Raw genomic sequence first — 27,801 nt, forward strand, 5'->3', positions numbered from 1 at the left:
GAAAATGCACTGCACATCGTTGCATTGTATGAAAGTGTGAGTGAAGGGTAGTGAATGGGTGAATGTTAAAACTGCAGTGTAAAGCAGCTTTGAGTGATCAACAAGACTAGAAAAGTGCTATATAAATACAGAATATTACAGGAAATGTGTCATGAATCACGTTTACTGTTCTTGTTTTTCACATTAAAATGGTCACTAAAAGTATGCATTTTGTTATAATAGTAGAACGCCACCTGGAATTCTGTACCGTCCGATGCCTATTACCCTGCTAACAGTTATTGGTTTCCGGAACGTTCAGGGAACGTTACCTTTTGGTTGCAGGAACGTTCCTTGAAGGTTGTCCTGTGGTTGATATGGAATGTTTTCCTAACGTTCCCCTAACGGTAGTTTTTGTTTGCACATTTGATTGAGCGTTACTTTGTCACAACCTTCATACAACCTTTAGAAAACCTTCTCTCAAGCTTCCCAGAACATTTCCCTAATGCAACTTTTATGCAACCTTAAGAGAACGTTCCCCTAACGTTACTTTGATACAACCGTTAGAGAACGTTCCCCTAACGTTACTTTTATACAACTGTTAGAGAACGTTCCTCTAACTTTACTTTTCTACAACCTTTAGAGAACGGTCTCCCAGCGTGTTCCCCGAACGTTAGGTCCCCAGAACGTTCCCCTAGCGTTACTTTTATGCAACCTTTAGAGAACGTTCCCTAAAGATTCCCAGCGTGTTTCCCTAATGTTAGGTTCCCAGAACATTCCCCTAATTTTTATGCAACCTTTAGAGAACGTTCTCGACAGAACGTTCCCCCATCACAAAGAACAGGACAATCTTACTGAGAAACCCACAGCCATGAAAACATAATCTCCTCAGTGAAGGCAACAAAAAACCATGTGACTAAAACATGGAAACAAGATATTTAGATGTGATGCAAACAGATGGTGGCATGGCTCGTGTGAAGAGTGAACTGTGGTGCTAAGTTACAGTGTGCAAGAGTTCTATTGAAGGTCACATAGTGGAGCAGGGCTGTTGAAGAAGCCCTCACTGTAAATAACCAGCGGAGCCACCTGTCACTACGTCACCTGTCGGAGGCTCTCTCTGTCTCTCACGCACACCCACCGGGCCACCTCAAGGGCTGGACTCTGTGGTGGAAATGCTCCCTGAAGCGCTCTTTCACAACTTGAGCCCGATGAATCCTGACATTGTCATCTGGGAATATGCCCATGCCATCAGGGAAGAAAAAAAATCCATTGATGGTCATTCAGTATATTCAGGTAGTCAACTGACCTCATTCTTTGGACACAGAATGTTGCTGAAACTAGAACCTGACCAACTGCACCAACACCCAGATCATAGCACTGCCCCCACAGGCGTGTACAGTAGGCTCTAGGCATGGCCAGGCAGTGTACATACAGTACATGTGTATATATATATATGTATATATGTACATACATGTATATACGTATACATACATATGTATATACTGTATATATATATATATATATATATAGATGTTCCAGCATCTCCATTTCTTTCTATTTACATCCAGCCCATGCATCAGCTTGACATTGTGCCTGCACAGCAAATATTCCATTCACCGTCAGGACTTTGTGTGAGAGCTGTTGGTTTGTTAAATATTACTTCCTATAATAGTAAAGTTTCTGTTGTCATGTGTTTACATTTCAAAGAAGGAGTTTACTTCTTTCTCTCGCCAGATATTAAGTGGAGTGACCATATCAGTCAGGCTTTTGATCCGCTCTGCATGACGTGTTGCTCCTCCTTTATGACAACCCTCCCATTGTTGGACACAAGGAGTACACCGATGTCCCCCCCTGTGACCGGGGTCAGCTGAATCATATCATATCAAGTGTAACTTATTGTCCACACTGACTTTCTGCTTGTTCTTCCTGTTAAAGTCGCTGACAAATACTGATAGTCGTGGGTTGGAGGTTTTTTGGGCTCATTGCTAAAGTGTAGTTTTTGTATATTTGGACTTATTTCCAGCTTCATGTTTTTCTATTTGTTATTTACACGCAGGATAGTTTGATTTTTATTTTTTTATTCTGGTTGGGAACTTGGGAACTTTAACATTATTCAACCATTCACACACACACACACACACACTCACTCCACCATACTGTGTATTAAGGGCATGACCAACATTCTTTCCAGACATGTGCCTCTGTCAGTCATGACTGGCACACTGCTCTGAACACGCCCCCCTCTCTCTAGTCTCTCTTTTCGTCTCTCTCTGCAGCTTCAAACTAAGTTTCCTGTACATTTTATGACTTTTGAGGTGTTGAACACCCAATGATTGTTTTCGTTGTGTTTTTCTTTGGTGTAAGAATCTGTATCGAGACATTGCTCCGGCGTGGATTTGAAGATTAACAGTATAACTTCTCCAAGATGTCACCTGTGAAAGGCTGGACAGTGACGCTGCTGCTGCTGCTCCTCTGCTCAGCACACACACCACACTCTGGGCTCGTGGTTGCCCAGGAGGACCTGACTGAGGCAGATGCAGAACTTCATGCCAGACGTCATGAGGCTGTGGGTGATGAAGAAGCTGGAACCAGAGACGCTGATGAAGAGGTAGCAGAGGAGGAAGGAGATGAAGAGTCAGATGAGGAGGATGAGACTGTGAGACAAGAGGCAGAAGAGGAAGAAGAGGAGGAGGCCTCTGATGATGAAGATGCTGAGGAAGAGGAGGCTGATGATGATGATGATGACGAGGAGGAAGAGACCTCTGATGATGAGGAGGAGGAAGAAGAAGAGACCTCTGATGGGGATGCTCCTGAGGAAGAGGAGGCTGATGATGATGATGACGAGAAGGAAGAGACCTCTGATGATGAGGAAGAGGAAGAAGAGACCTCTGATGAGGATGCTCCTGAGGAAGAGGAGTCTGATGATGATGAGGAGGAAGAGACCTCTGATGGGGATGCTCCTGAGGAAGAGGAGTCTGATGATGATGATGATGATGATAAGGAGGAAGAGACCTCTGATGATGATGAGGAGAAAGAAGAGACTTTTGAGGACGGAGATGAAGTGACTGCTGAGGATGATGAGGCCAATGAGGATGAGGAGGCAGAAAAAGAGGAAGAGGAGGAGGATGGTGAGGCGGCAGAGGAGGGAGAGGATTCTGATGACGAGGAGGAAGACGATGAGGACATGGAGGCAAACACAGCTGAGAGTGAGGGAGAGGAGGAGGCTGAAGATGCTGCTGAGGAAGAAGAGGATGAAGCTGAGGAAGATGGTGGTACGTCCCTTTTTTTTTCTACTACTAATTACTTAAAATTCAAATAATACACAGTAGAGTAGAAAGCACTTATCTGCTCAGGTAACAGAATCAGAAGAGAGAAGAACACAATACATTTAGAATTCTACTACTACTAATAATAATGATGATAATAAAAACAATAACTTTACTAATAAATGTAGCTGCAAGCAGCGATATGGGGGTCCTGGAATCCATCCCATCATGTCCAAGAGAGCTTTTGTAGATCTCATCCTGATCGACAGTATGTGAGGGTAAAAGCAGCTGCAAAGGCTGTTGATTTAAGATTTTACAGGGGGCGCTGTGGAGCCATTTTGTGACTATATATGTGAGTATTTGAGCATCTGTTGAACTTTGTACCACTGCCATGGTAACGCGGTTTCACAAACTATCACGATATTCACCACACAGAGAAATCTCTGACGGAACCAGACTCAAAATGACTTGCGTACATTTCCTCGTCCTCATTTCCTCCAACAACGGTTTTCTCTGCTTCTTTCCTGACGATGAATGTCTGAGATAATGCTGTCACTTCCTTGATCTTATTGCCATCACCTGGTTAAGGTGTGTGTCACGTGTCTGTCTAGTGCTGCGAAGCGATTCGTGTTCCTCGTCAGACCCGAGACTTCACAAAAAACCTCCTGATTCTGAAAACTCCGGGTCGGCGGGCGAGATGTGGCAAGGCTGGTTTTCTGCTAACAGACATTAGAGGGAGTGGAGAAGAGCCCCCAGTCTCTCTTTAACCATTTAAATGAGGTCAAACATCCAGCATAGACCTGCTTTAAGGTATGATGGGGCCCGATCTGGATTCTGAACTGTACAGGGAGCCAGTGTTGAGACACTGTTTGGACATTCTGCTATTTCTGTAAGAGGCTTTCAATTATGAAATGAAATGAAATCAATTTCAGATATAAAATCAAATCAGAGCTGTACTCACTTTAGCATATTTGTTATAGCTGTTGTCATGTATTTGCAGATTTTTAAACATATTTTAAACATAAAAAGCCCAACTAAGGACTGGAGTTGGGAAGTAGTAATTTTTATAAAACTCTGTCTTGGAACTGGGTTAATATGGAGGACCAAAATTAAATAAATAAATAAATAAATACACCATTAAATGTGCCATTAATTATTTAAATGTGTCACGAAAAACACTTTTAATTAATTCATTAATGACACTGACTGACATTTAATTATTTCATGATCCGTGATGCAGTGGATCATTCATTTATTTTATCTGTCCAACTCGCCCATCAAAGTCAGAGGGCGGGGCTAACGCTGATCGAGCCTGATTCATTGCTTTGGTCTGAAATGGCGTGGCTGTCATGTATCACAGCATAGCAGCAGAGAAAAGAACTATACACCTGAAATAAATAATCCCCAAGCGCAGTTTTAAGATCATTTGAGGCGAGAAATTAGTCATTTAGAATTCAAAAATGTGGTTTGTGTATTAAGATATGATGTATTATACATAGATGAATACATGAATGAATGAATAAACGATTAAATAAATAAATAAATAAATAAATAAATAAAACCAGCACAGAGTAAATGATGTAAGCAGTGTTACTCAAGGACAACAGCAAAGTAACCTTTGTTTTTAAATGTCTACATTTTTGTAACATGGCCAAACATGCAAACAAAAACGTTAGTAGAAAAATAATAGAGATGCTTCATTTATCTGGGCTTGTTTGACGTAAACTGTGACACCGCTGCAGCTTTTGTCACAACACTGTCTGTCACTCGTGTCACTCTTGAAATAGACCAGCTTATCCATGTGGTCACTGCACAGCACTGTGTCTATTTTGGGATAACAAAAAAAAGAGAACCACTTATTTATCAGTTGGTCATATAGTCTCTATTCTTTAAAGGGATAGTGTCGTTGTTTTTCTGAGCCAGTTGCACGTGGATGGTTTTAACTGTGTCCATATGTCATTTATTCAAATAAACACCAATATGATGTCTGTGCAGATGTTGTCTATGTGTTTGTGTGTCAATCAGATTATAGCAGATCCATCAGAATGGATGCTAAATTGTGTATACTTTTATATTTATTGTGTATGTTTTATTAATTGTACATGTTGTATGCTTAAAAAATGTTGTAGCCATGCACTAACCTGCAGAGATGTATAAAGTACTCGAGACCAAGACTTGAAAGGTGGCTGGGTAAAAAAGGAAACAAGGAAACAAGGAATTATTAGAACTAATTGCCACTTGTACCATTTAAGTGATATTGTCTTTTTTTCACACTAGAGTTTCCCCACACTGAAGGACTGACACATATATGAAATCTGCACTTACATATACTTTGTCACAGATGAGGCTGAAGGTGACGACACGAGGGAAGAAGAGGAGGCTGACGGTGAAGCGGTGCAGTTCCGCTCCGGCTCTCTGTGCAGCATCTGCTCCATTTGTAAGGTAAAATGATGGGATGCCCTTTTGCATGTCGAGTGATGAATAAAGCTACAGTCACACTAATAATTACCCTCTAATTGTATTTAAGTACTATGTACTTCACTAAAGATTAGTTTAGTGAGGTACTTACTGTAGATTAGATCATTTACCATCACTACCATCACGTAAAATGATCATAGATTAGTTATTTGTTTAGTTTATCATTATCTAATGATTGGTTGATCCTTTTTTTTGGCATATCTGACAGTAAAGGGTAACACTTTAAAGGCACGTTATTCAGGTTGTTATAGTTATTAATTCATATTATATTCAAGGGTCTATGAAGCTGTTGTTAAGTAAATGTCTGTCTTTATTTCACACTTATTAAAGGTTTCTGTGTCTGTGAAGTTGAACATGTTGTTTCCTTGTGGTTGTTTTATTCTCACCTCAACTCGTTTGGTTTGTGACGTCACACTTGCACTTGTGTGTGTGTGTGTGTGTGTGCGTGTGTGTGTGTGTGTGTCCCAGCACTGCTCTGAGGACTGCGACATGTGTCCATGTGAAGAGGGAGAAGAGTCAGATTACTGTGAGCACTGCCGGGTAAGTGTAGTGATACCGCAAATCATACACACTGTATTCCATGATGGCCGCACTTCCTTGTGTTCACACTTCCTTGCTTTTTCCAGCAGGAGTGCTCTTCCTGCTACCTTTGCCCCATACTGTGTGACACCATTTGCACGGCAGGTAATTAAATAATTAAACACTAGTCATTACGAATCATTATCACCATACGTTTTAGGATAGGTTCATATCATAGCGCTCTGACAATGGAAAAAACAAATAGTCACACACACACACACACACAATGTGCCTTCAGATTTGGGTACAGGGTGTGTGTTTTTTTTTTTTAACCATTTCATTTCACTTTTCTTATCGAGCCTCGCCCACTCGACCCCAGTCACATATAAAAAAAAGACACACACACTCAAAGTAGGATGGGCCGCCAGACCACAAGTGCGATTACCTAAAAAAATGACCACCAGATACATGCGCCGAGCTGTATGACCCAGTATTGTTCTCTCATGACTAGGGATGTACTGTATATCGTATTGATACCAATACTGATCCTCCTTATCGGTACCGATACTTATCGATACTCTTATCGATACTACAACATGTCATTTTGTGTAAAACGTTATAGGATACAAGCTTCAACTGAACATAAGCCACGTAATTACAAATGCTTCTCAGAAGCATTGGTGATGGAAAAAAAAGGAACCGATAACAGGACTGTTTGTCCAGAATCTTAACGGTACTCTGGTACCGACCCAATTAGGAACCGGTCCTCAGTATACATCCCTACTCATGACCGGGCTCACGACCTGCTTTGACTGAGGGTGGAAAGTGGTAAACAATGAATGAATGAATGAATATGTTGTTGAGGTTACAGCAGTTTTTAATGCTTTTAATTATCGCTTTATCGTAGTACAAGCACAGCATGTAGTCCAGGACACATTTCACTATGATGATTAATTGACTGATTCAAACCACGAAGCTGCTCGTTGATTTGATTGACATTTTCCGGGGATGTAGGTGATGACACAAGAAGGAGATTATTGGGATTATGGTGGGAAACTTTGCCCTCTCTGTTGAACTACTGTGTGTGTTTGTTTTTGTCAGCTTTTTGCACATCTTACCTTGTGTGTTTTTTGCAGGTGGCCTCGTCGATGAGATCACAGGATCCCTCTATCAGTAAGTCTTCTCTTTTCTTCAATCACATTGATCACATTGATCACATTGATCACATCACACTGACATACCAGACAGACCAAGTATATGTGCTGCTGGTTATAAATGCCTACATGCTGTATATTCTTTGTGAGAACATGACACGAGGACGCTGTGTGATCTATCAGGAGCGTGTAGTTGCAGGTGACGCTGTAAACTTTGGGTTTTAAGCGTGATATACTGTAGCTCCGGTCAAATCCAAAGATCGATATTTCAGTCTGCTCAATGCAAAAATTATTTTTTCTTTTTCAAATAAAAATAGCCTCATTTCTGGGAAATTGTTCCAATTTTTTGCCTAAAAAAAAGGTTTTTGACTAGAAAAGCACTAGAAAAGTAATCTAATCTAATTTTGTCTTAATAAGATATTACAGCTGACTTTATTTTATTACTTTATTATATTTTGGTAAACTGCATGCTGTCTGTGTGTGGTAGGAACGGTGTCATTGTTCTCTACCGAAACATATTTCTGCCACACCAGCAAAATAAACAGATCAGGTTTCCTCCCACAGTCCAAAATGCTTACAGATTTAGGGATTAGGCAAATCGGACTCTCTAAATTGACCGCAGTGTGAGAGCGGATGATTGTTTGTCTCTATTGGCGTGTTTCCACCGGCTCTACTCGCCTCGCCACGGCACGGCAGGGTTAAGTTGTGTTTCCACTACCATAGTACCTGGTACCAGGTACTTTGTTTTGGTCAGAGTGCCGTCACAGGAAGAGAAGGACTTTAATTTTGCTTATTTTAACCATAAAAGGGCCAGAAAATGTCCAGTGTCCAGAAGTGCTTTTGCCCATTTTTTTTCAGAATAACTTTCAATATCTGGAAAGTAACTTTCAATATCTAAAAGTTGAATTTAAAAAACACTGTGGTTGTACATAAACACGAGATTGTGTGTGTTAAATTAGAAATTTGTACAAACAGTACAAAACAATGCGTCACTGTATAACCCTTGTTAAGGAATATTAGTCTTATATGCAGTCGTGTTGTTTTTGCCCCCTGACATTGTTGTGTTCTTGTTCTGATCACAGACTTGCACCAACTACACCTGCAGGCGTTACACTTTCTCTTCCTGTCATACTAAGTACTCTCTGAGTAACAATGAGCGCTTCTTTAGTCGCACCTCTTTCATCTGTTCCCAGTCTGACACCAAGGGATTCCGATGATTGACAGCTCTGTAGCTCAGGTTCATGTCAGTGAAGGCTGCGACAGTGAGGAGCGAGTCGGTTTAGTAACGTACCCTGTGGTGACTCGCGGCTCTTTGTCTTTTCAGGAGCGTGGCCTCCCTCCTTTGAGCACCGTGGAACACTTTGCCGACATCCTGTGGTCACAATCTGGCTGCCTGCAACAAACCGGACCGTTTCAGTTTCTAACGACCTTTTCACTTTGTAGGCTTCAACTTCCTTTCCTTCATTTTATGGCCCAAATAATTATTGTATAGTTTCCAATGCAAAACGCAGTGTATTTGTGACAAAGTTATTGTGAAACGCTTTTTAGCTGAGAGGGAAATATTTGTGGCCCAGTCTCGTGTGGGGTATCGGGGGTATCGGGTCCGACGCTGCTCGTATTTGTCTTTGGAAAACTCTGATACTGCTGCACCCGATACCACCTGTGCTCTGCTCGGCTGTCAAGAGGAGGAGGAGGAGGAGGATGAGGAGAAAAGTAGCTCCTTCAACATCTAAACAACCAGCACGACACACAGCAAAGGATTTGCCACTATCAGTATTATTTATATAAATCTGTTCCTATACTTGTGCTCACGTACAAACGTGGTGTTCCCTGAACAAACAAGGCTCTCCTCTAAGTCCTCTGAGTTCTCTGAGTCTGGATGTAAATACCTGGAAATAAAAGCTGAAATATTGATCTCTTGACTTATTCATCTTTCCATGTCAAACTCAAATGTTTTCCAGCTAAAATAAAGGAATTGTCCTCATTTTGAAGGAGACTGTAAATGTGTAAACAGCGGCACTAGGATCTAACGTTGAATTTTGAAATTGAATCGTAGTTGTACACCTGTCAGAGAAAAGTGTCACTGGTGCATCTCTTAACTCTTTAACACCTGAGCCTCAAAATGGCCGTCTTTTTTTTTTGTTGTTGTTGCTTATTTTAACCATAAAAGGACTAGAAAATGTCCAGTGACTAAGTGCTTTGCCCATTTTTCCAGAATAACTTTCAATATCTGGCAGTTAATTTCAAATTTACCGCACGTTAAAATAGTGTATTAACAATGTCAAATGAAGAAAAACTCAAAGTTTCATTAAAAAAACCCCCACAAACACCAGAGTTTGTGTGTTGAATTTGAGATTTGAACAGTACAAAATATATTTAAAATAAAAACTATGGAAACTATGTACAGGCGCTTTAACCACTTTTTCCCTTTCTGGTGACAAAGACACGGATTCTCCGGCCTGACTGTAATATGCACACGTTGGCTTAAACTTGTGACTTCTCAGTTTTCAGAAACCTTTTACAGTCATGCAAAGTGTTAAAGGGTTAATGCTATAGTGTAGTGAAACCCAAAGTCTGGCTCAGGACTTTTTTTGCATCCCAAAAAACAAGATGTTTTAAACAATATGCCACCTAATATTAATTAATCTACCAAGAATCTCTTGGAAATGACTTGTTTACCAATTCAAAAATGATATTAGGTGTCGAAAATTCGGCTGTAAAGTGATTTTGGGTCTTCACTAGGGCGATGCACGGCACACATTTCACCTGGGAATATAAAAAAAAAGACTGAAATGATTTAAACGTGAGATGAGAGTCCTCGCACATAGTGTTTCAGCCATGCTTTGCCACATGCACACTAACGCAGTGGACACCACCACCTGCAGTTGATTGTTCAGCCAATCACATGCTGATGAACAGATGAAGTCCAGCTTTGTGCTGAAGTAAAAGGCAGAGATTTGATGCTCTCGTCACTGAGACCCTGATCTTCCTGCTGAGAGGCTTTCAGGTAATTTCCACTTTGGAGTCAGTGACGAACAAACTTCTAGTTTTCTGAGTGACTTGACATAAAGAGAGAGGGGGAAGAAGCTCTTTGTGTTTTGTTGCCAGAGGCTGGACACTCACTCTCTGCTGAAGGTTTAACTAGTTGTAACATTGTGACCTTTTAGGTCATCAGAAAGTCTTTGTCCTTTTTAAACCACGTGTGACCTCATGCTACAAACTTTCATTTGACGATAAACAAACATAAAAAATTCTTCCAACTTCAAGTACAGTGTGTTTTCAAACAGAAGCTTAGCTTAAATGAGGTGTGTGTGTGTGAGAGAACATCAAGTGTTGTGTGTGTGTGTGTGTGTAAACAGAGGTTAAACACTACTGTTTAAGCCTTTTGGCTTCCTGTCTAAAGGAGGTGTCAGTGTTTGGTGTAAACTTTTATGTGTCGCCACACAGTCCAGATCAAATGACTCAATGTTGTACCTGAGGCCTGCCCGTCTGGGGGGGAGGGGGAGGGGTTGATTTTTCAAAAATACTACCCTTATTCTTATACAAAGCTAAATGTAAATTGATGAATTATTCCTTTTTAAAGCGCTTTATGCTTCATGAGTGCCACTCAAACCAATTCTATCTGTACAGCTCCTTTCCTTTTCTATCACACATTGACAGGAGTGACGTAGGATCGTCTTGCTCAGACACACCAGTCAGCTGTAGTGTTTTGTGATTTTTGGTCTTTAGAAATCGTTTGCTCAGATTTACGAGAGTGACGCGCAAATCAGTGCGGCAGTAAAGCTGCTGTCGCTCCTCCTCTGTCCCCTTGAGCTAAAAAGACAAATATTCTCTATGTTCTTTGGTGTGGAAGAATGAGACGTCTACAAACTGCAGATTTGAGTTGGGGAAAGTCTGTCTAAATGGTCCAGAGCATTTTCACTAAGTTAAATCCACTGGTGCTGTGTCCTCCCGTGAGTGAGGAGCCTCCACGGCTCCTCCTGGCCCTTGGAAACAAGAGTTTACAGTACACTTCAACTAACACCTGTATTTTGATTAGTGTCCTGACAAACAGGTCATGTTACATGTCTTCCACACACAGGACAAGTGTTGTATACACAGTGGGCCCCCTCCCTCTACATGCCCCTCTATATCACTAACCTTCAGAATGTTTTCCCCTTTGGAAATGGACATGTTTTATTTGTGATCCCTCACACTAACGTAGCCTGTCCTGCTTTTTTTTTCATCTAGAGATTTTGGGGAGCTGACGTCAGGACTGTAAGGTAAGCTGGAGAACTTTCAAATGCAAGATTTGTCACCTCCGCTCAGTCAGTTCCACACTGCATGGCAAAATCAAAGAAATGTGCTTCTGCTCGGACATTAATCCCTTAAGCGCTGTGCGTAAGAGGTTGCATTATTTAAATAAACAAATGTCCTTCCTTTCTGAAGATGGATCACTCCTCGCTGCTTCTGTGCTCCATTGTTGGCGCTTTGCTAATGTGTGAGTAAAACACAAATTCTGTTGAATAATTGTATCATAAATCCATTTCTGTTTTTATCATCATGTCCAATCTGCAGTATTGACACCATCTGTGTAGTCGACTGTCATATTGTCCAAAGGGAAATTTGTTTTAATATTTTAGTTTTTGTTAGAGGGCCAGTGAATGTGTGAATTTTTTTTTTTTTTTTAAATGTACTTTTATTTATTAACCAGGAAAAGATTCATTGAGATTGAAACTCCTTTTACAAAATTGCATGAAATTACTTGAAGCCATTTCAGCATTTATTTAGATGACAGTTATTAAAGTTAAAGTAAACTTTTAATATAAATATAATTAAATCTGTGGTTGACATATTTTCTGATTCCCATGTTTGGGCTTAGAAACCAACTTGCAGTTGTCTTCCGTCTGACCTTCTTGTTGCTGCAGTAATGATTGTTTGATTGTGTTATGATTGTGCAGCACTCGGCTCCTGACCTGTTCATAACATCATCTTCCATTTTTCAGTTTCAGCTCGTGCGAGCGACTGGTGCTACACCGGCTGTGGTAAGAGAACAGATTTCTAACTCACTGAGGGATTATAAGTTTACATTTGTCCTGTCCTGAATATTAAAAGCACTTCTGTTTTTTGTCCCCCCCCCCACAGAGTCCCACACTCCAAGCCACTGGGGAGACCTCCCTGGATCTTTCTGTGATGGGAAAAGACAGTCTCCTATTAATATAGACACCAGATATGTTGATAAAGACTCCAAGCTGGTCGCGTTCAACCTCATCAACTTCACCTCCAACATCACGTCCATGATAAACAATGGACATACAGGTACAGAAACAGTGGCTCCTCATGTCCTTTCACTTGACTGTATGCTATAAACATATTGTCAAGGCCGTTGCACTCTTAACTGACTTTGTAGGCTTCTAACAAGGGTCTGCAAACTCCACCATCAAAGGAACCATCTCATTTTACCTTAAAATGAAGATAAAACGGCAGTGGTGAAATAGTGGCCATGTATACATAAATTCTGCCTTCTGTTCCTGTGTGTTAATTATTTAAAATTTCATTGCGGTAAGCAAGACAAACAAATCACATAGTTCAGGTTGTAGTGCACTTTTAGTAATGAAATGTACATACTTGGCCATTTATTTAAGAGGAAGCGGCGGCGTTCCCCTTGCTTTTATCGCTGTTTTTAGTCATAGTAACAGAGGAAAAGGCCGTCTCTTGTGACATGGATAAGAAAACGCTGCCATTATGTAAGTGTACTTTTGAAATGAAATCTTCCCACATTTTGTAGAAAAATTATAAAATCCAAACTAAATTTGTACCCAAAATAAATGGACAGAATTCCAAATGTGTCAGGAATGGCGTTTCATATACTAAAAGTTTGGGGAGATTTTCAGTGCCGTTTGTGCCATCTTCAAAATCAGGTAACAGGCTTTTGAAATTGGACAATCATCTTAATCATAATCTTAATATCAGACACTTCATTTTCAAGATGGTGGTGACTTACTCCAGGGACAGGCTGTAGATGTAGGAATGGATGCATTTCTTTAGTTGAAATATTGATTTTTTTATTCCCTTCAACAAAATACAGGATATTCCTTATAGAAAGTTACACTCGTTTTACCTTTAATTTGCAGTGGCTCCTCTTGAAATAAAGTAAAATTGTATCTAATCTATTGTAGTTTTAATGTAAAACAATAGTTTATTTGTCTTCACTACTAGTGTGTATTCAGCATGTGATAAATGGAGAAGGAAAATTGATTATCACAGAAGTCAAACATTCTTTGATAATCCTTTACATTCATTTGAATATAGTCCAACTTTTTAGCATAGTTTTTGGCCTTATTTTCACAAACTAGACATGCTACTGTAAGTTTGCGTCACATCAAAAGATGTCTTCTCTTTAAAATGATACATTTAAAGAAATTGGCTTATTTTCAGTGTGCTGCAGGTTACAGAATTATGACAAAGTAAGCACAAGTCAAGGTCACAGGTGTGACAAAGGTCCTTTGTGTGGCGTCTGGCCCAATGTCCACCCCCACGCTCTTGACTTTTGAGTGGCTGGGAATGCAGCGACGCCACATTGATCACATTTCTGCGTCTTTTCTACCAGTGAAGTGCACATTTGGAGACGATGTTGAAGTGAGTGGAGGTGGCCTTAATGGAGCGTATTCCGCAGACCAGTTTCACCTTCACTGGGGCGACACAAACCATCATCCGGGTTCGGAGCACATGATCAACGGTCACCGATCTCCAATGGAGGTATCCGTGTGTTTCTGCCATGTTTTATTGGTCATGTCATTTTCACAGCTCTAACTTGTGTCCCCTTTTTTTTTTTTTTATAGATGCACATCGTCAGTCTGAAGAAAGGTCTTACTGCGGATGAGGCCATGGCACAATCAGAAGGGATCGCTGTTCTTGGATTTTTCATAAATGTATGTGTATAAAATAATTCTAAATGCCATGTCAAGGCTTTTATGTTACATCTAGTCATTGTTGGCTGTTTTTATCCAAAGTGATTAACATTAAGGCTACAATGGTGGAAGGAAAGTGTGCACGACCAGTTGGGCTTCTTTGTAGTTGGAAATTCTTTCTGAGGTCAGGGGGAGCTTTTTTATTTATTTATTTTTTTTAAAGTGAAAAGTTTTCATTAGAAATCATTCAGTAAAAGCCAGCTAACAATCAAAACTTCCTGCCAAAGTAAAATGTAAGTTCTTCAGCAGAACATGGGTTTCACCTAATAATAGATTTTAGGTCACTTACCCAGGTTCTTGCACATATCACAACCCACTCGAATGAATGTTGGATTTATACACAAAAATCCATACAAATCTTAAATAGTTTGGTGCCAAACTGGTCTAACCCTGGTCTGGATTGTGGCAGATGATATAGAGAATTCCTCCCTCATGCATGACTGAGGTTTGCAGTGTAGTTGTTGCTCTTCGTCCTCATGTTCCACGTGTATTTATAATGGTTTCTCCTTGAAGGCAACTGAAGATGGCGATATGACGGGATCATGGAACACGCTCACGTCATATCTGACAGACCAAATAGGTACAGTAGGTGGAATGTTGTTCTGCTTAACTAAAGCAAGGCTCAGTCACTGAGTTCCACACCAGTGCAGGATTTGCTGCTCAAAAATGATGCAGCCTTTAATATGTTCGTCACTTTAGCTGATCCTAAAAACATCTGATAAATATATTTTAATATTTTTTCACTACTTGTGTAACCTTCAAATGCCAGTATTCCTTGCTCAAGGAAACTACTGAGGTTATGCTCTTAGGTGTGTGTGTATATACTGTTTTAATGTATAGCCTAATTTAATACCTCTTTGTTGTTAAAACTCTTCCCAGACACTAAAGTTTCAATTGAGGAAGACTTATCGATTCAGGACCTGATCAAAAATGTCGACCTAACAAAGTTCTATCGTTACCTGGGCTCCCTGACCACGCCCACTTGCAATGAAGCAGTCGTGTGGACGGTCTTTCATGAGCCAATCAAGATCAACAAAAAGCTGGTGAGTTACTGGTCTTTCAAACATGTCAAGTGGTTTTGTTGTTGGTCTTCTTGGACTCATTTGGAGCAGCAGTTATTTAGGCACTTTCATCTCTACAGAAACCACTACACTTTCTTGATGCTGTACTTCTTGTCTCTGAACCATTGAAACTAATGTTGGTTTAATCTGCTGTCTTCCTGGTCTCTTGAGCAAGGTGGGCACTTGAGAGGTGTTGGTGGCTCTCAATAGGCTTCAATAGCTCTTCTGTAGTGTCACTTACTTCCTCCCAGCACCTTAAGTGCCAAAAAATGTCAAATTTCAATAAACTGAAATTAATCATTTTTTTTTTTACCTTAATTGAATATAAATCAGTCCTGATCAAAAATCCTTTTGAATGTGCAACTAAACCCCTAAATCAGGTGTGCACCAGTGTATATGGTATCCTGTGTGCTGGGCAGTATGGCACAAAATTATGTGCACAACTGTAAATTTGTATAGGAGTGCTCCAACGAGAGGCACAGTTGAGTATCAGAGTCTCACTCTTGTTACACTCGGACGTGTTTTCTCTAAGGTGGTGGCGTAAATTTTACTTGCAGTTAAAACCAAATCATGTGTGGTGCAGCAAAACTGTTCAACGGGGAACCTTTTCACTGCTGCACCACACATGATTTGGTTTTTAACTGCAAGTAAAATTTACGCCCCCACCTTAGAGAAAACACGTCTGAGTGTAACATGTGTTTTTTTTATATACACACCAGTCTTGCATTGTATGGAAAGATTGATACCATCAGAATACTGCCCAGCACTAGTGTCTAGTAATGATTCAGGTGCAAATCTTTAAAGTACTGGAAGTGCGAGGCAGTAGATTTGTTTGTTCAAACACCAACTACTACATTCAAATGTTGCCATTGTCTGTCTTCGTCTACTCCTGTGTCACTGGTACTTTGTCACCCTCTTGTTAAATCACCCTGAGGCATTTCACTCCCTGCACTGCTGCCCACTCCCCCTCCTGTAGAGTAGGACTTTTGGTGGAACCTCTGGTTTCTTTTGGGGAATTTTGTCTTCCAATAGAGGACTGTTTTGTTATAAGTTCATCAGAATGAATGCGTAACTTTATTTCTTGTTTGGTTTGTTCTTAGATTGAGCGGTTTCCTGCAAATACAGGGCTCAGCAACATTTATCGGCCTACGCAAGCCCTCAATAACCGTCAAGTGTTTGCTTCACCTGCATCTCCTCTCCCTCCCAGTGAGTCAATAAAGCAAGCATATATACAGTACCTGCCATAGGCAGACAGTGGGCCAATGAGAGGTTTTGTTTACATGATCCTTGATGAGGGAGGACCCAGTTTCTTTTGTCAGCAAATCCTGCAATTTTTGACCAATAAACGAAATGCAATATCACTTTTTTTTTTGTCAGCTTTATCCAAGAAAATGGTTCTTTCTGAAATGTAGAAAAGGTCTATTGGTAGTGGCTGTGAAATTCAGTCTTTGGACAAAATGTCAAACTGCCTCTCACACTAAAAACAGACGGTCACTCCCTTTTACTGACACATGATCATTTAGATATGTGGAAAAATGCTTAACACAAACCACATTATAGAAACTAAACACAATCCAAAGGATACATTTGCTTAACATTTAAATATAATTATGAGAGTTTGAAGAAATGCTGACATTTCTTCAAAGTATTTACACAAAAGGTCAGTGTCAGGAGCTATTGCAGCAGTAATGTACATTAAAAGCATTTTGTACTTGGGGTGCAAGTCCATAAAGACATTTAAAAATCCATTCTAAAATTCACTGACAACCAATGAAGGTATTTAGTCAAGGCTTTTTTTTTTTTTTTTTTACTTCATCGCACAACTTATGGCTAGTGAACACTGTCCTGTTTACACACAAGTTGGGAACCAGCTAGGGAGGAAGCTCTTTCTCCACAAACAGGGAGAACATGCAAACTATAGGTTGAACCAGGATCTGAACCAGTGACCTTGTTTCTCACAAGGTTCTTGGGTTTCCTCCAACAGTCCAAAAACATGCTAAGGTTATTTGGACACACACATTCACACCTATTGCCAATTTAGAGTGAAGGGTTCTGTGTTTTTGCCTGTTTTGACCTTCAATAAAGTTGCTTTTTGGGGTGGGAGGGCCAAACGAATAACAGCTAGCATGCTAGCTAATCACTTGGTTTGGCAACCATGTTCAAGTGGTGTTACTAGAAAAAGCTAAAACCACCCAAAACGATTTCAGAGTCCTTTACTTTAACAAAGTATTGCATAGAACGACCACATATTTCCAGTAACTTGCTTTCGTTGTGTTGCTGATCATGTCCTCCATCCCATCTGCTCAGTATCCCTAATCTTAATCCAAGGCATCGTGATATGGGCTGTCCCAATTGTCAAATGAGTCGTTGGCACCTTTTGAATGCGCCCGACGTCTTTGCGCGTCAGTGGTTGCGTTGCAGTAATATTTGATGTAGTTTTGGAGGAAATGGACAACGTAGATGCCGGCTTGTGATGCATCTCAGGCTGAGGGACCCAAACACGGACAAGTCCAAAAATTTCTCTTTAATCTCTTAGTTCAATAAGCAAATGTTGCTAACCTGGAATATGTAGTGAAACGTATCGGCACACAGATTTCTGATTTGGAGCAACGGGTCAAATAAACCTGTTTAAGCTTCTTCAGTACTAAACCCTGTTTAAATAATATAAATTGGTTAAATGACTAAGTCCCTGCTATTAAGGCTAATTGTATTGGATCTTGCATTGTTATTGCAAGCTGCGGGAGTTGACATTTAACCTCTCGGTGTACAACCTGCCGGAATTTATTAGAAGGGGAATTGATGAATTGTGTTGGATTTAAGTTCCGAATCTAAACAGGGTTTAGTTTGGAAGAATTTATAAATGAGTGACTTTATAAATGACTACGTTAATATTAGTTGATAAAAAAACAAATTCATCGTAATTCTGTCTTTTTTTTTTAAACATTTTAGAATTGATGAATTATTAGCATTTGTCTTTGTCTCCACGCTCCAAGCCTGTGCCTGTATGTTCATACGGTTACAAAACGTGATTCACAAACAGAAAAACGTCAGCCAAATGTGAGGGAGCTGACGATTCCTGTGACCGATGGGACACTTCATGGTGCTGTGACACATTTTGACAACATCCAGGTGACAAATGCACACTCATACAGCCATCCATCCATTTTCTAGCGCTTTCTCCCCCAAAGGAGGGTCGCGGGTGGTGCTGTGCCAATCTCAGCTGACATAGGGCGATAGGCGGGGTCACAACCGGGACAGTTTGCCAGTCCATCACGGGGCCACATTCACACCTACGGCCAATTTATAGTGTGCATTTGACACAATTGCATGTTTTTTGGACTGTGGGAGAAAGCGGGAGAACCTGAAGAAAACCCACACACACGGAGAGAACATGCAGAAAGACCCTTCTTCCAACCGGAGCTTGAACGCGGGTCTTCTTGCTGCAGAGGCAGGAGTGCTAACCATGTGCTCATTGGTCTGCCTGACATAGGTAGCTGTAGCACTTTCCTGTACATTTGACAGACATTTAGACTCTGATTTTGTAAAAATGTGCAAGAATATCCACTGAGAAGAAATGGAATGTGATTAAGAAATAAACAAAATCATCACAAGCTTTGAAATGCAGGAACTCCCTTGAATGAGGATTATTTTCTGAGGGTTGACACAGTGAATATTTCTGCTCTTCTCTTTAGGTCATCCTTGGTGCTACGACGACCACTGTGGTATGAATCATTGAATTTACCCACTTACAAAATAAGATTCTGAGGATTGTCTCAAAGTGTGGATTTTGCCCTCTACACCCACAGAGCACACTTCATCCCACTGGCACCTTCTGCACCACTCCCATTGTGACGGTGAGAGCCAGTCACCCATCAACATTGAGACACGCAACACTGTGGTGGACAAAAACCTCGACGCCTTCGTCTTTACAAAGTTTGACGACAAACACGCCATCAAGTATATCACTAATACAGGACATGCAGGTTTGTCCGTATCCTTGATTTTAAAAATATTGACGACTTAAAGATGATTTTTTTTCCTTTTTAAGCCTTGGGTAAATCTGTGTATTCACAAATTACAATTAAAGCAAATTCATAATAACACTAAAGCTTAACTTTATCAGTTTCCTTACCATTTTTCTTTCTAATAATTTAAAGACTTTAAATTTAACTTTAACTTTATTTATTTTTTTGTTCAAAGTGTGGTTGTATGAGGTAATTACACTGATGGTCTGTACTGACTAAACCACTTACTCCATGATGCCATACGTATCCCAGGCCAGCCATTGTTAGTAATACCAGTCAATAAAAATGCATGGTGTAGTGGTATTTTCAGTACCTCGTACAAATCTACTTCCGCTGAAACAGCCCATCAATCCCGTGTGTAACCGTTTCTCTGTCTCCTCTGAACACTCGCAGTTAAATGTGTCTTGAAGGACGGCGTGGCGGAGGTGTCGGGGGGAGGTTTGGGACACGTCTACTCCACCCTTCAGTTCCACTTCCACTGGGGCACGGAATCACACGACTCCCATGGCTCAGAGCACAAAGTGGATTCCAAACAGTACCCAATGGAGGTCAGTCACCCAAAAATGACTCGACTGTTTAATTAAAGACAGTGGTTTGGAATCACGTCTGTTTCCATCGCGATCTAATTATGTCTTTGTTTAGATGCATATTGTGAACAAGAGGAAGGATTTAAGTTTGGAGGAGGCGGTGCAGACTCCCAATGGCCTGGCAGTTCTGGGATTCTTTATTGAGGTAACATTTACTCTGATGGTACTGATACAGTAGTTCAGTTGTGTATTTTTCCATTTGTTTATAGACTGGTGGACTTAAAACTGCAATGGACAAGTTTTTCTTTGATTAGAATTGATTTAGCAGCATTAATTGTGGAAGCTGCATGTTGCAGCTGAATACGAGTGTGTTGGAGAACTCATGCATGTAGCCTTCAGTTGGCATCAAAACTCAAAAGATGTGTAGTTTGTTAGAAAAATGATTTGTACCTACATTTTACACACGGGACCTTTAAGGCACACAAGCTCTGTGTTATTCCACATTCAAGAGAACAAGAGAATATTGTTTACAGTCTTCACACTGGAGGTAATTATTATGACACGCGACACTAGATCAGAGGAAAACTACCTGTTTTGTAACCTGCTGCACCTTTCTTTCATAAGTGACCCAACATGAACTGGCAGACACATCAAAGGAGTCTGAAATCAAACTGGCTCTCAAACAAAATCACATGCACTGATTGTATTGGACAGCGTCACGCAGCTACAACAGCTGCTCGTTTGAGGAAGAACAAAACTGGACTCATTGAAAGTCCGTCCCCTTCAGCCCGCTTGTTCACCACACAAACATTTATGCAGTCTCAAGGTCTCTGTTTTTACTTTGGGTTTCAAACCTAACTGTTTTTTCACAAGTCTTTCCATCAGGCGAGACGGCGAGCCATCCTCAACCGCCTCTCTTTGGTTCGCTTGATAGTCCGAGACCCACGTTTTCATGCAGACCAGAGTTCACTCGTTTGAAAATAATCCATACTTTTTGTTCTCTCTGGTTTACATTTGATCCAGCAAGTGAGTCTAATATGTCAAAGACTTTTCTTCAATCTTGTTTCATTGAAGGCTGTGAGTACGACGAAAAGCAGCAGCAGCAGCAGCAGCAGCAGCAGCAGTAGTTCTGCTGATTCTGGACATGCCGATTCTGGACATGCTGAGGTGAGTGGGTTAGTTTTATCAAACCAAGGCCTAAGTGTGGAGAACTGACTGAAATAACTATCTCGTTTTTCTCTGAAGACAAGTACGCCATCTAACATGGAAGTCTGGAAGAAGCTGACCCATTACCTCTCGGCTATTAAAACAGTCGGTGAGTGTACACTTCAGGGTTTTGGTAGTGTGGTTGAGTCGGGCACTGACACAGAAGCCGCCTCTACACCTGGTATTAACATGTACGATCCGATTGCTATCCGATCATGGTTGCTCCGCCTCTTCTTCTGCAAAGACTATGGCGTCACATCCTGTGCGCTGCCATATCAACAGCAATGTTAGCCGCTCATAAGGTCGCACTATTGTATGGACTTCTTGTATGGAAGAAGGAGAAGTCGTCTCCGACAAGCGGAAAAACAACAAAAGCAGAGGATTCTGTACAGTTTTGTCATCGCATTCACGTTGGCTGTGCTCGGAGCTCATGTTGTAGGTGGCGCAGAGAGGCGTCATGGACTCGTATTTACACTTCTGTTCAATATGGTCACCACCTTTGGCATCAGATAACTATCCGTCCTAAAATGTAAATGTAAAGGGTGCCATAGTCAGAGAAGTTCCCCCCTGCACAACCAACCTGAGAAACATAGGCTTTCTTTCACTGAAAATATGGCTGCCAGTGGGAAAACAAGAAATGACAAATATTTGCTCACCTGATCAAATCTGCACCTGTTTAAGAGAATGTGCCTGTGCTACATATGGAACCACTTTGACCTTGTGCAGACTTGGTGTTAACATCCATCCTGAGTGATTCAATCACATGCAGGTCACACCAAGTACATCCTCAGCTGACATCCTGCAGCAGCTTCACTAGATTTTTTTTTTTTTTTACACTTGTTCATTGATTTAGCCACCAGCACGGTATTAATAGTGATCAACACATTATTTATATTTGGTTAAATAATGGTTAAAACCTTACTAAGTCAAATGCTAACACACTTCATCAGTCACCTCTAAATGATACACCTACTTTTTATTCATTCATTCACTACATAATCACACCATTTTTTTTTTTTTATTCAGAATATTAGCTCATGCCGGAATACAACTTAAAACTCAAAAATCCATGTTGCTGCCATTTTCCTATAAATAACAGTAACTGTTATGCAACTTTGCTTTCAATACAGACCAACGAGCTAATGTCACTGACGAGATCTCCATCGACGACTTGCTCGGCAACGTGAACACGAGGGCGTACTACCGCTACAACGGCTCATTAACCACGCCTACATGTAATGAAGCGGTGGTTTGGACGATCTTTAAAGAGACTCTCAAAGTGAACCAAAGTCTGGTAAGTGGGCAGAGATGCTGTGAATCCACACACTCGTAGAGTGGCTATGTTCCGGTCACCTGCAAAAGTGTTCAAATCCTTGTTCAATCTGATTCATTCCAGATCAGAATTGATCGTTTACATTGTCTTCACGCCACTGTTTTTGTTTTTGCACGCGTCCTCCGTTAAAACATTTGTGAGACTGCACGGTGTTGAGCTGGAGATGAGACGAGATGCACTTTAACTCCAGAAATAGAAATGTGCCGGGGCCGACGTATTTCCAAATTTCACAAATTCAATTCCGATTTTAAGCGTCGAGTACTTTCTTTTGCTGACATTAAAATATATGTTTTTGTGTTCTCTTTGAATAAATTTTCATAAATTATAATGCACGTTTTCTGTCATAATGCATTAGTGGTAACAGGAAGTAGTCACACTTTAGCACATGCACGGCGCAAATCGGTTAGTGACACTGTCTAAAGCTAACATGTTTACTTAATCCCACCAGATGAGTCTGTTCCCGACTCAGGCAGGATATGGCAACGTGTTTCGGCCGCTGCAGTCTCTCCACAACAGGACGGTGTACAGCACCGTTGCATCAGCAGCCAGCGGCCCCGCACCCGCACCTGCACCTGCTGTGCTGTTTCTGCTGCCGCTGCTGCTCCTCTGCACCGTTTCATTCAATCTGCGTCAGTAAAAAAAAAAAGAAAGAAGAAGCTCATCAAACTGAAGCTGCTGTGGTGAATAATTGTATCATGCACTAATTATCCGTTTTACACTGCTCTGATTATTTTAATATTTATAACAAATGGGTAAAATTGTGTTTTTCAATTGTGGTTATTTGACGTCGTAATCGAAACATGTTTTAATTGCACTGTTCTCCAGGACATAACCTTTTCCATTATCACTAGGGATGCACCGAACTGAAAATGACTTTCCAGCATTTAACAGGCGCTGTTCCATCGTGTACTCACATCTTGTTGGAACCGTTTTTTTGGCGTTCCAAACTGATTTTGGACAAACTCTAAGCGGGAATAGATGCTTCGGTTGTGTTGTTTCGGTGCATCTCTAATTATCGCCCACGGTAGTAAAAATAGTGAGAAATTGCAAGATTGTCTACTGTATTTCGCACAGTTTTCTTAGTTCTTACTGTAAACATACTTAAGCTTAGGCCTTAGTGTTTTTTAATTCTGTTTTACTGGTCTGTTTAATTAGTAGGAAATGCATTCCTGCAAACGGTGAAAACTAAAATTGAGATTTGTATAAATTTCGCTTGCCCAGTAATTGATGCATTGTAAGTGAGATAAATAATAAAAGTGACAGTTGCATTATATTTACCAGATTTTAGGGACATATTGTGGTCGCGATCAATCAATTTTATTTATGATATAATAAAAAAAACATGATCAATTTAAAGAATCCAACAGTCATTGACCTCCTTTTATAAATGTGTGGGATTGTTCACGGACTGCAGCAGTCTTCAGATTTATGCACATTTAGAACTTTGATGTGATGATGTCACTAGTGCGACACATTATTTGTTATACAAGAACGGCTCAGCTGACCCACAATAATTCTTTTTTACTTTTCCTTTGTTTAAAAGAAAGCTCAACATTTCTCGAAATAGGGCGTTGTATTAAATTTAAAAAGTCTATATAGTCAAGTTCAGCATTACTGGAGTCCATCTTCAAGTGTCCACAAGATGGATGGATTTCAGTAAGTGGACAAGAGAGGACAATGCCAGAATGACTGTGCTGGGAAGGCGGGTGGACGCTTACAGCCGTTACAGGTGTGGCGTACATCTGGAAATATTTTTAGTTTAGTTTAACTTGAAGTGAATTACTCCAAGCCGGGCACATATTGGGGCAGAGTGCACCCGCTCCAGGGCTGCTACCCACTGTTCTGGTGAACAGACCCGCAGGTCTGTCTCCCACATAGATCTCAGAGTCTCCAGGGAAGGGTTCCGTAAATTAGCCGTGCACTTGGAAATAAAGGACCATATTTTCAGTGAGTGTGTTACAATAAGGTTGTTTTTGACATAATTGTAATGAAAGCAAAAGAGCAGAAAAGGACGTTGAATGAGTTACATTCCATTTTTCACCAAATTGGGTTTGGTGCATGTTTATCATGTTGAACCCAAAAAGATGCAGCGTGTAAGTTACATGACCAACAGCAGGATGTTTGAGCTAATTATCATTTTTAAACTCTTAGTCAACCAGCGTAGCACATCGTAAATAATATGAAGTACACAGTGCGGTATAGACATACAGTACGTGTATTTCCTATAAAGTCATCAGATTGGAACAGAGACACTTATCATAAGCTCTGAACGTGATAATATGTTGTATATAAACGTGATCATTTTATAACTTGATCAAATCCTGTAAATAAGCCACTGTCTTCTGTATGGACAATAATAACAAGCCCGCAGTTCTTTCAACATTTAATCATTACGTTTATAGAATATAATTACCAATGTTACTGGTGCGGTCCCCAAACAAAATTTGCGATTTAATTAAGATGTGTGTGTATAGGTTTAAAATAACGTGTAATAGCATGTTTTAATTCATTTACCAAACATCTCTTGGCAATGAATCATTTACTATGTCAATATGATATTAGCTGATACAGATATGGCTGTAAATTATACCACCAAACTGGCTCACAGTATATAAAATCAAGGATGTGAAAATAATGTTGGTGTACCACAAGGTTCGGTCTTGGGACAGCAACTAAAAAACAATTGCTGTCTGAGTCACTTTAGCCCCTTTTTTTCCACCTATGGTCCCAGCTTGCGTCGACGTGGCATGGTTTAGTTTAGTTTTCCACTAAAGTAAAGTACCTACTCAACGTGGGCTTCATTTTACACGCGATGCACACAAACGAGTGACTCGTGACTTGTAAAGCAGTCGAAACCGGCCTGATTCACCACAGGGCGACACTGGAAGTCATTCCTGCCTGTGGCCATAAGACTCTACTGGTTATGTATGAGTGTCAGACACTCATACATAACCAGACTTGTCAGATCATCTGTTAACATAGTATGTCACTTCAGTACATTCAGTAAATCTTCAGTATATATATCATCCATATACTATACATACTGCAATTCATTCTCTTACTGTGCATACTGCATTATATATTATATCCACAACATTTAATTTAAATGTTTACATTTTCGATCTACTTTTATATTTTAAATGTATTCTGATACCTCTCTTTAATTCTAGTTTTGTACTTTATACTGATTTATATATGCTGATCTGCTTTGTTTTTCAGTGGCTGGAGCAACTGTGGCAAATTGAATTTCCCTCTGGGATTAAAAAAGGATTCTGATTCTGATAAACATTTGTCAGAGCCCATCTTGCAAGAAAAGTGTCCACATTCAGTTATAATTTTGCTGTCATATACTCCACGTGTACAGGCGTTTACAGTTATTGTCTTTATTATTATGCTATAAACAAAGTTGATATCAGTTTAATGGGTTTTTTATCAACTCTCTGCTACTGCATTTATAAATGACATAGTTCTATAAACATCTCAGAACTGTTTTGTCTGAACTTAGAACTGTGTGTGTGTGTGTGTGTGTGTGTGTGTGTGTGTGTGTGTGTGTGTGTGTGTGTGTGTGTGTGTGTGTGTGTGTGTGTGTGTGTGTGTGTGTGTGTGTGTGTGTGTGTGTGTGTGTGTGTGTGTGTGTGTGTGTGTGTGTGTGTGTGTGTGTCTGTCTGTGTGTGTCTGTCTGTGTGTGTCTGTCTGTGAATAAACAAACCAGGGAAAGAAGCTGTCTGGTGGTGTGGGACTTGATTGACCTAAAGTGTCTTCCAGAGGACAACAGGTCAAACAGGGGGTGGGGCCAGGGCCAGGGTACGGTTTAAGTAGTGTTTCCACTAGCATCGTTTAGCATCTAGTTTTAGTACCTGCTGTGTCGTGTTGTGCCGTGCCGAGTAGAGCCGGTGGAAATACGGCATCAGTTTTCCTTCAGACTTCAAATCAGTGGCTACATTGTGTACAGTTTTTTTCTTGTCGCGTTTTGAAATTGTGATTTGAGTCACGGTAGTTGGCCATCTGGGTCCCCTTAAAGGAGATGGTAACAGCTATAAGCAGCTAAACTTCTATAGAGATCCAGAAACTGCTCTGGATCCAGTGGATCAAAAGTGTCTAAGCCTTGGCAGAGGTCTTTTTCATTGCTCTGCAGTGTATGGACCGTTGGTGCTGACATTTGACTAGAGTTCCAGAGGTCACGTGGCAGCAAAAAGGAGTGGTTATGGAGTTCACTGTGCACATTCAATCCATGGAGATTGAGCAATAGACTGAAAAACTTGACAAGCCTTTGACAAATGTACAGTATCTGATCCTTATAGTGCCACCAGCGTGTGTTTTGACATTAGTCCAAACCTGCATTATCCTGACAACTTCAACTTACATATTTTACATGATCTATGACGAAGACACTATTTACCTTCTGCTATTTACTGAAATGCCGTCACACAGCTAACACACGCACACAGTGACCCTCGATGTATTCCATCACACCTCTTAAAAATGCTGTTCCTGTACATTATTTCTAAACTTCAGTGTAGTTGGACTTTGCTGGAGCTTGTTTCTTTAACTACTTTTCATAGTTGTCTTTAAATTAAACCTCCCTCTCAAATTGTACACCCTCTATCAAATTGTTTTGTAAATTGTAATATAAATATTATAGTATAACTTAAGTAGTGCAAAAAATAAATGCATTTCACTTATTAAGATGAGGTAATGATAAGCCGTATGCTCGGCCATTTGATTAATCAGTCGACTTTCTTTTTTGTCTTTTTAATAATGACAAAAAATGTTCAGCTTCTTAAATGTGTTACTTGTTATGTGCTTTGCATCACATAACAAAGACATCATTTAAACAGAATCATTTTGGTTTGCAGACAAAAGAAGACATTTGAGAACATCATCATTTCGACATCTGGGGGAAAAAAAGCAGTCAACAAACAATGACTCTATTAAATTGAGAAAATAATTGACAGATTAATTGATTATGAAAACATAATCTTCAACCCTAAGTGGTTTTCAACCATCAGAGACTGAGCTGAAGGTCACAGGTGTAGTCTAAATTCCAGTGAAATGAGCAGCTGTTGTGCTTGCAATTTTCATGAAAATCCACAATTTTTCCCCCCCCCATATCAATCATACACATATTTTCACATAAGGTAAAGGCCTTCTCTTGTTTGGCTGCCGTCACATTATCCCATGTTTTTGTATTTGCGAATATTCAAGAAAAACCCCCTAAAGAACAAATAATGTGAACAAACTTTGTGTGCAGGTGCAGGGAGGTGTGTCGTCAGACACAGAGAGAGGAAATAAAAGAGGGAGGCTGA

At 40.3% G+C, this 27,801-nt stretch overlaps 2 protein-coding genes across 3 annotated transcripts; both read left to right on the plus strand.

The window, feature by feature from the left end:
- Positions 1–2,197: 2,197 nt before the first annotated feature.
- Positions 2,198–9,307, plus strand: LOC122759384 (sarcoplasmic reticulum histidine-rich calcium-binding protein). Of its 2 annotated transcripts, none has more exons than XM_044014227.1 (6): positions 2,198–3,248; positions 5,584–5,684; positions 6,189–6,260; positions 6,347–6,404; positions 7,376–7,412; positions 8,718–9,307. In XM_044014227.1, exons 1-6 carry the CDS (start codon positions 2,402–2,404, stop codon positions 8,737–8,739), a joined length of 1,137 nt encoding a protein of 378 aa, XP_043870162.1. In that variant the 5' UTR covers positions 2,198–2,401; the 3' UTR covers positions 8,740–9,307. The 2 variants fall into 2 exon arrangements, with proteins under 2 accessions (XP_043870162.1, XP_043870164.1); XM_044014229.1 differs by having other exon boundaries at positions 6,350–6,404.
- Positions 9,308–10,344: 1,037 nt separating this feature from the next.
- LOC122758943 (carbonic anhydrase 4-like) lies at positions 10,345–23,851 on the plus strand. The gene is made up of 18 exons (XM_044013353.1): positions 10,345–10,400; positions 11,624–11,655; positions 11,822–11,873; positions 12,379–12,417; positions 12,518–12,691; positions 13,983–14,131; positions 14,215–14,304; positions 14,857–14,923; positions 15,223–15,386; positions 16,505–16,610; positions 19,097–19,126; positions 19,211–19,387; positions 19,823–19,977; positions 20,072–20,161; positions 21,031–21,123; positions 21,202–21,271; positions 22,293–22,456; positions 22,944–23,851. Exons 3-18 carry the CDS (start codon positions 11,822–11,824, stop codon positions 23,130–23,132), a joined length of 1,809 nt encoding a protein of 602 aa, XP_043869288.1. The 5' UTR covers positions 10,345–10,400; positions 11,624–11,655; the 3' UTR covers positions 23,133–23,851.
- Positions 23,852–27,801: the final 3,950 nt, after the last annotated feature.

Source organism: Solea senegalensis, linkage group LG18 (assembly GCF_019176455.1).
Source record: "Solea senegalensis isolate Sse05_10M linkage group LG18, IFAPA_SoseM_1, whole genome shotgun sequence".
In the NCBI taxonomy this organism is placed as follows: Eukaryota; Metazoa; Chordata; class Actinopteri; order Pleuronectiformes; family Soleidae; genus Solea; species Solea senegalensis.

Coding starts and splice junctions, on each gene's coding strand:
- LOC122759384 (XM_044014227.1), top strand. CDS start 2,402: ATGTCACCTGTGAAAGGCTGGACAGTGACGCTGCTGCTGCTGCTCCTC. Junction 3,249..5,583: donor TGAAGCTGAGGAAGATGGTG/GTACGTCCCTTT, acceptor ACTTTGTCACAG/ATGAGGCTGAAGGTGACGAC. Junction 5,685..6,188: donor GCATCTGCTCCATTTGTAAG/GTAAAATGATGG, acceptor TGTGTGTCCCAG/CACTGCTCTGAGGACTGCGA.
- LOC122758943 (XM_044013353.1), top strand. CDS start 11,822: ATGGATCACTCCTCGCTGCTTCTGTGCTCCATTGTTGGCGCTTTGCTA. Junction 11,874..12,378: donor TGTTGGCGCTTTGCTAATGT/GTGAGTAAAACA, acceptor TCCATTTTTCAG/TTTCAGCTCGTGCGAGCGAC. Junction 14,924..15,222: donor ATATCTGACAGACCAAATAG/GTACAGTAGGTG, acceptor AACTCTTCCCAG/ACACTAAAGTTTCAATTGAG.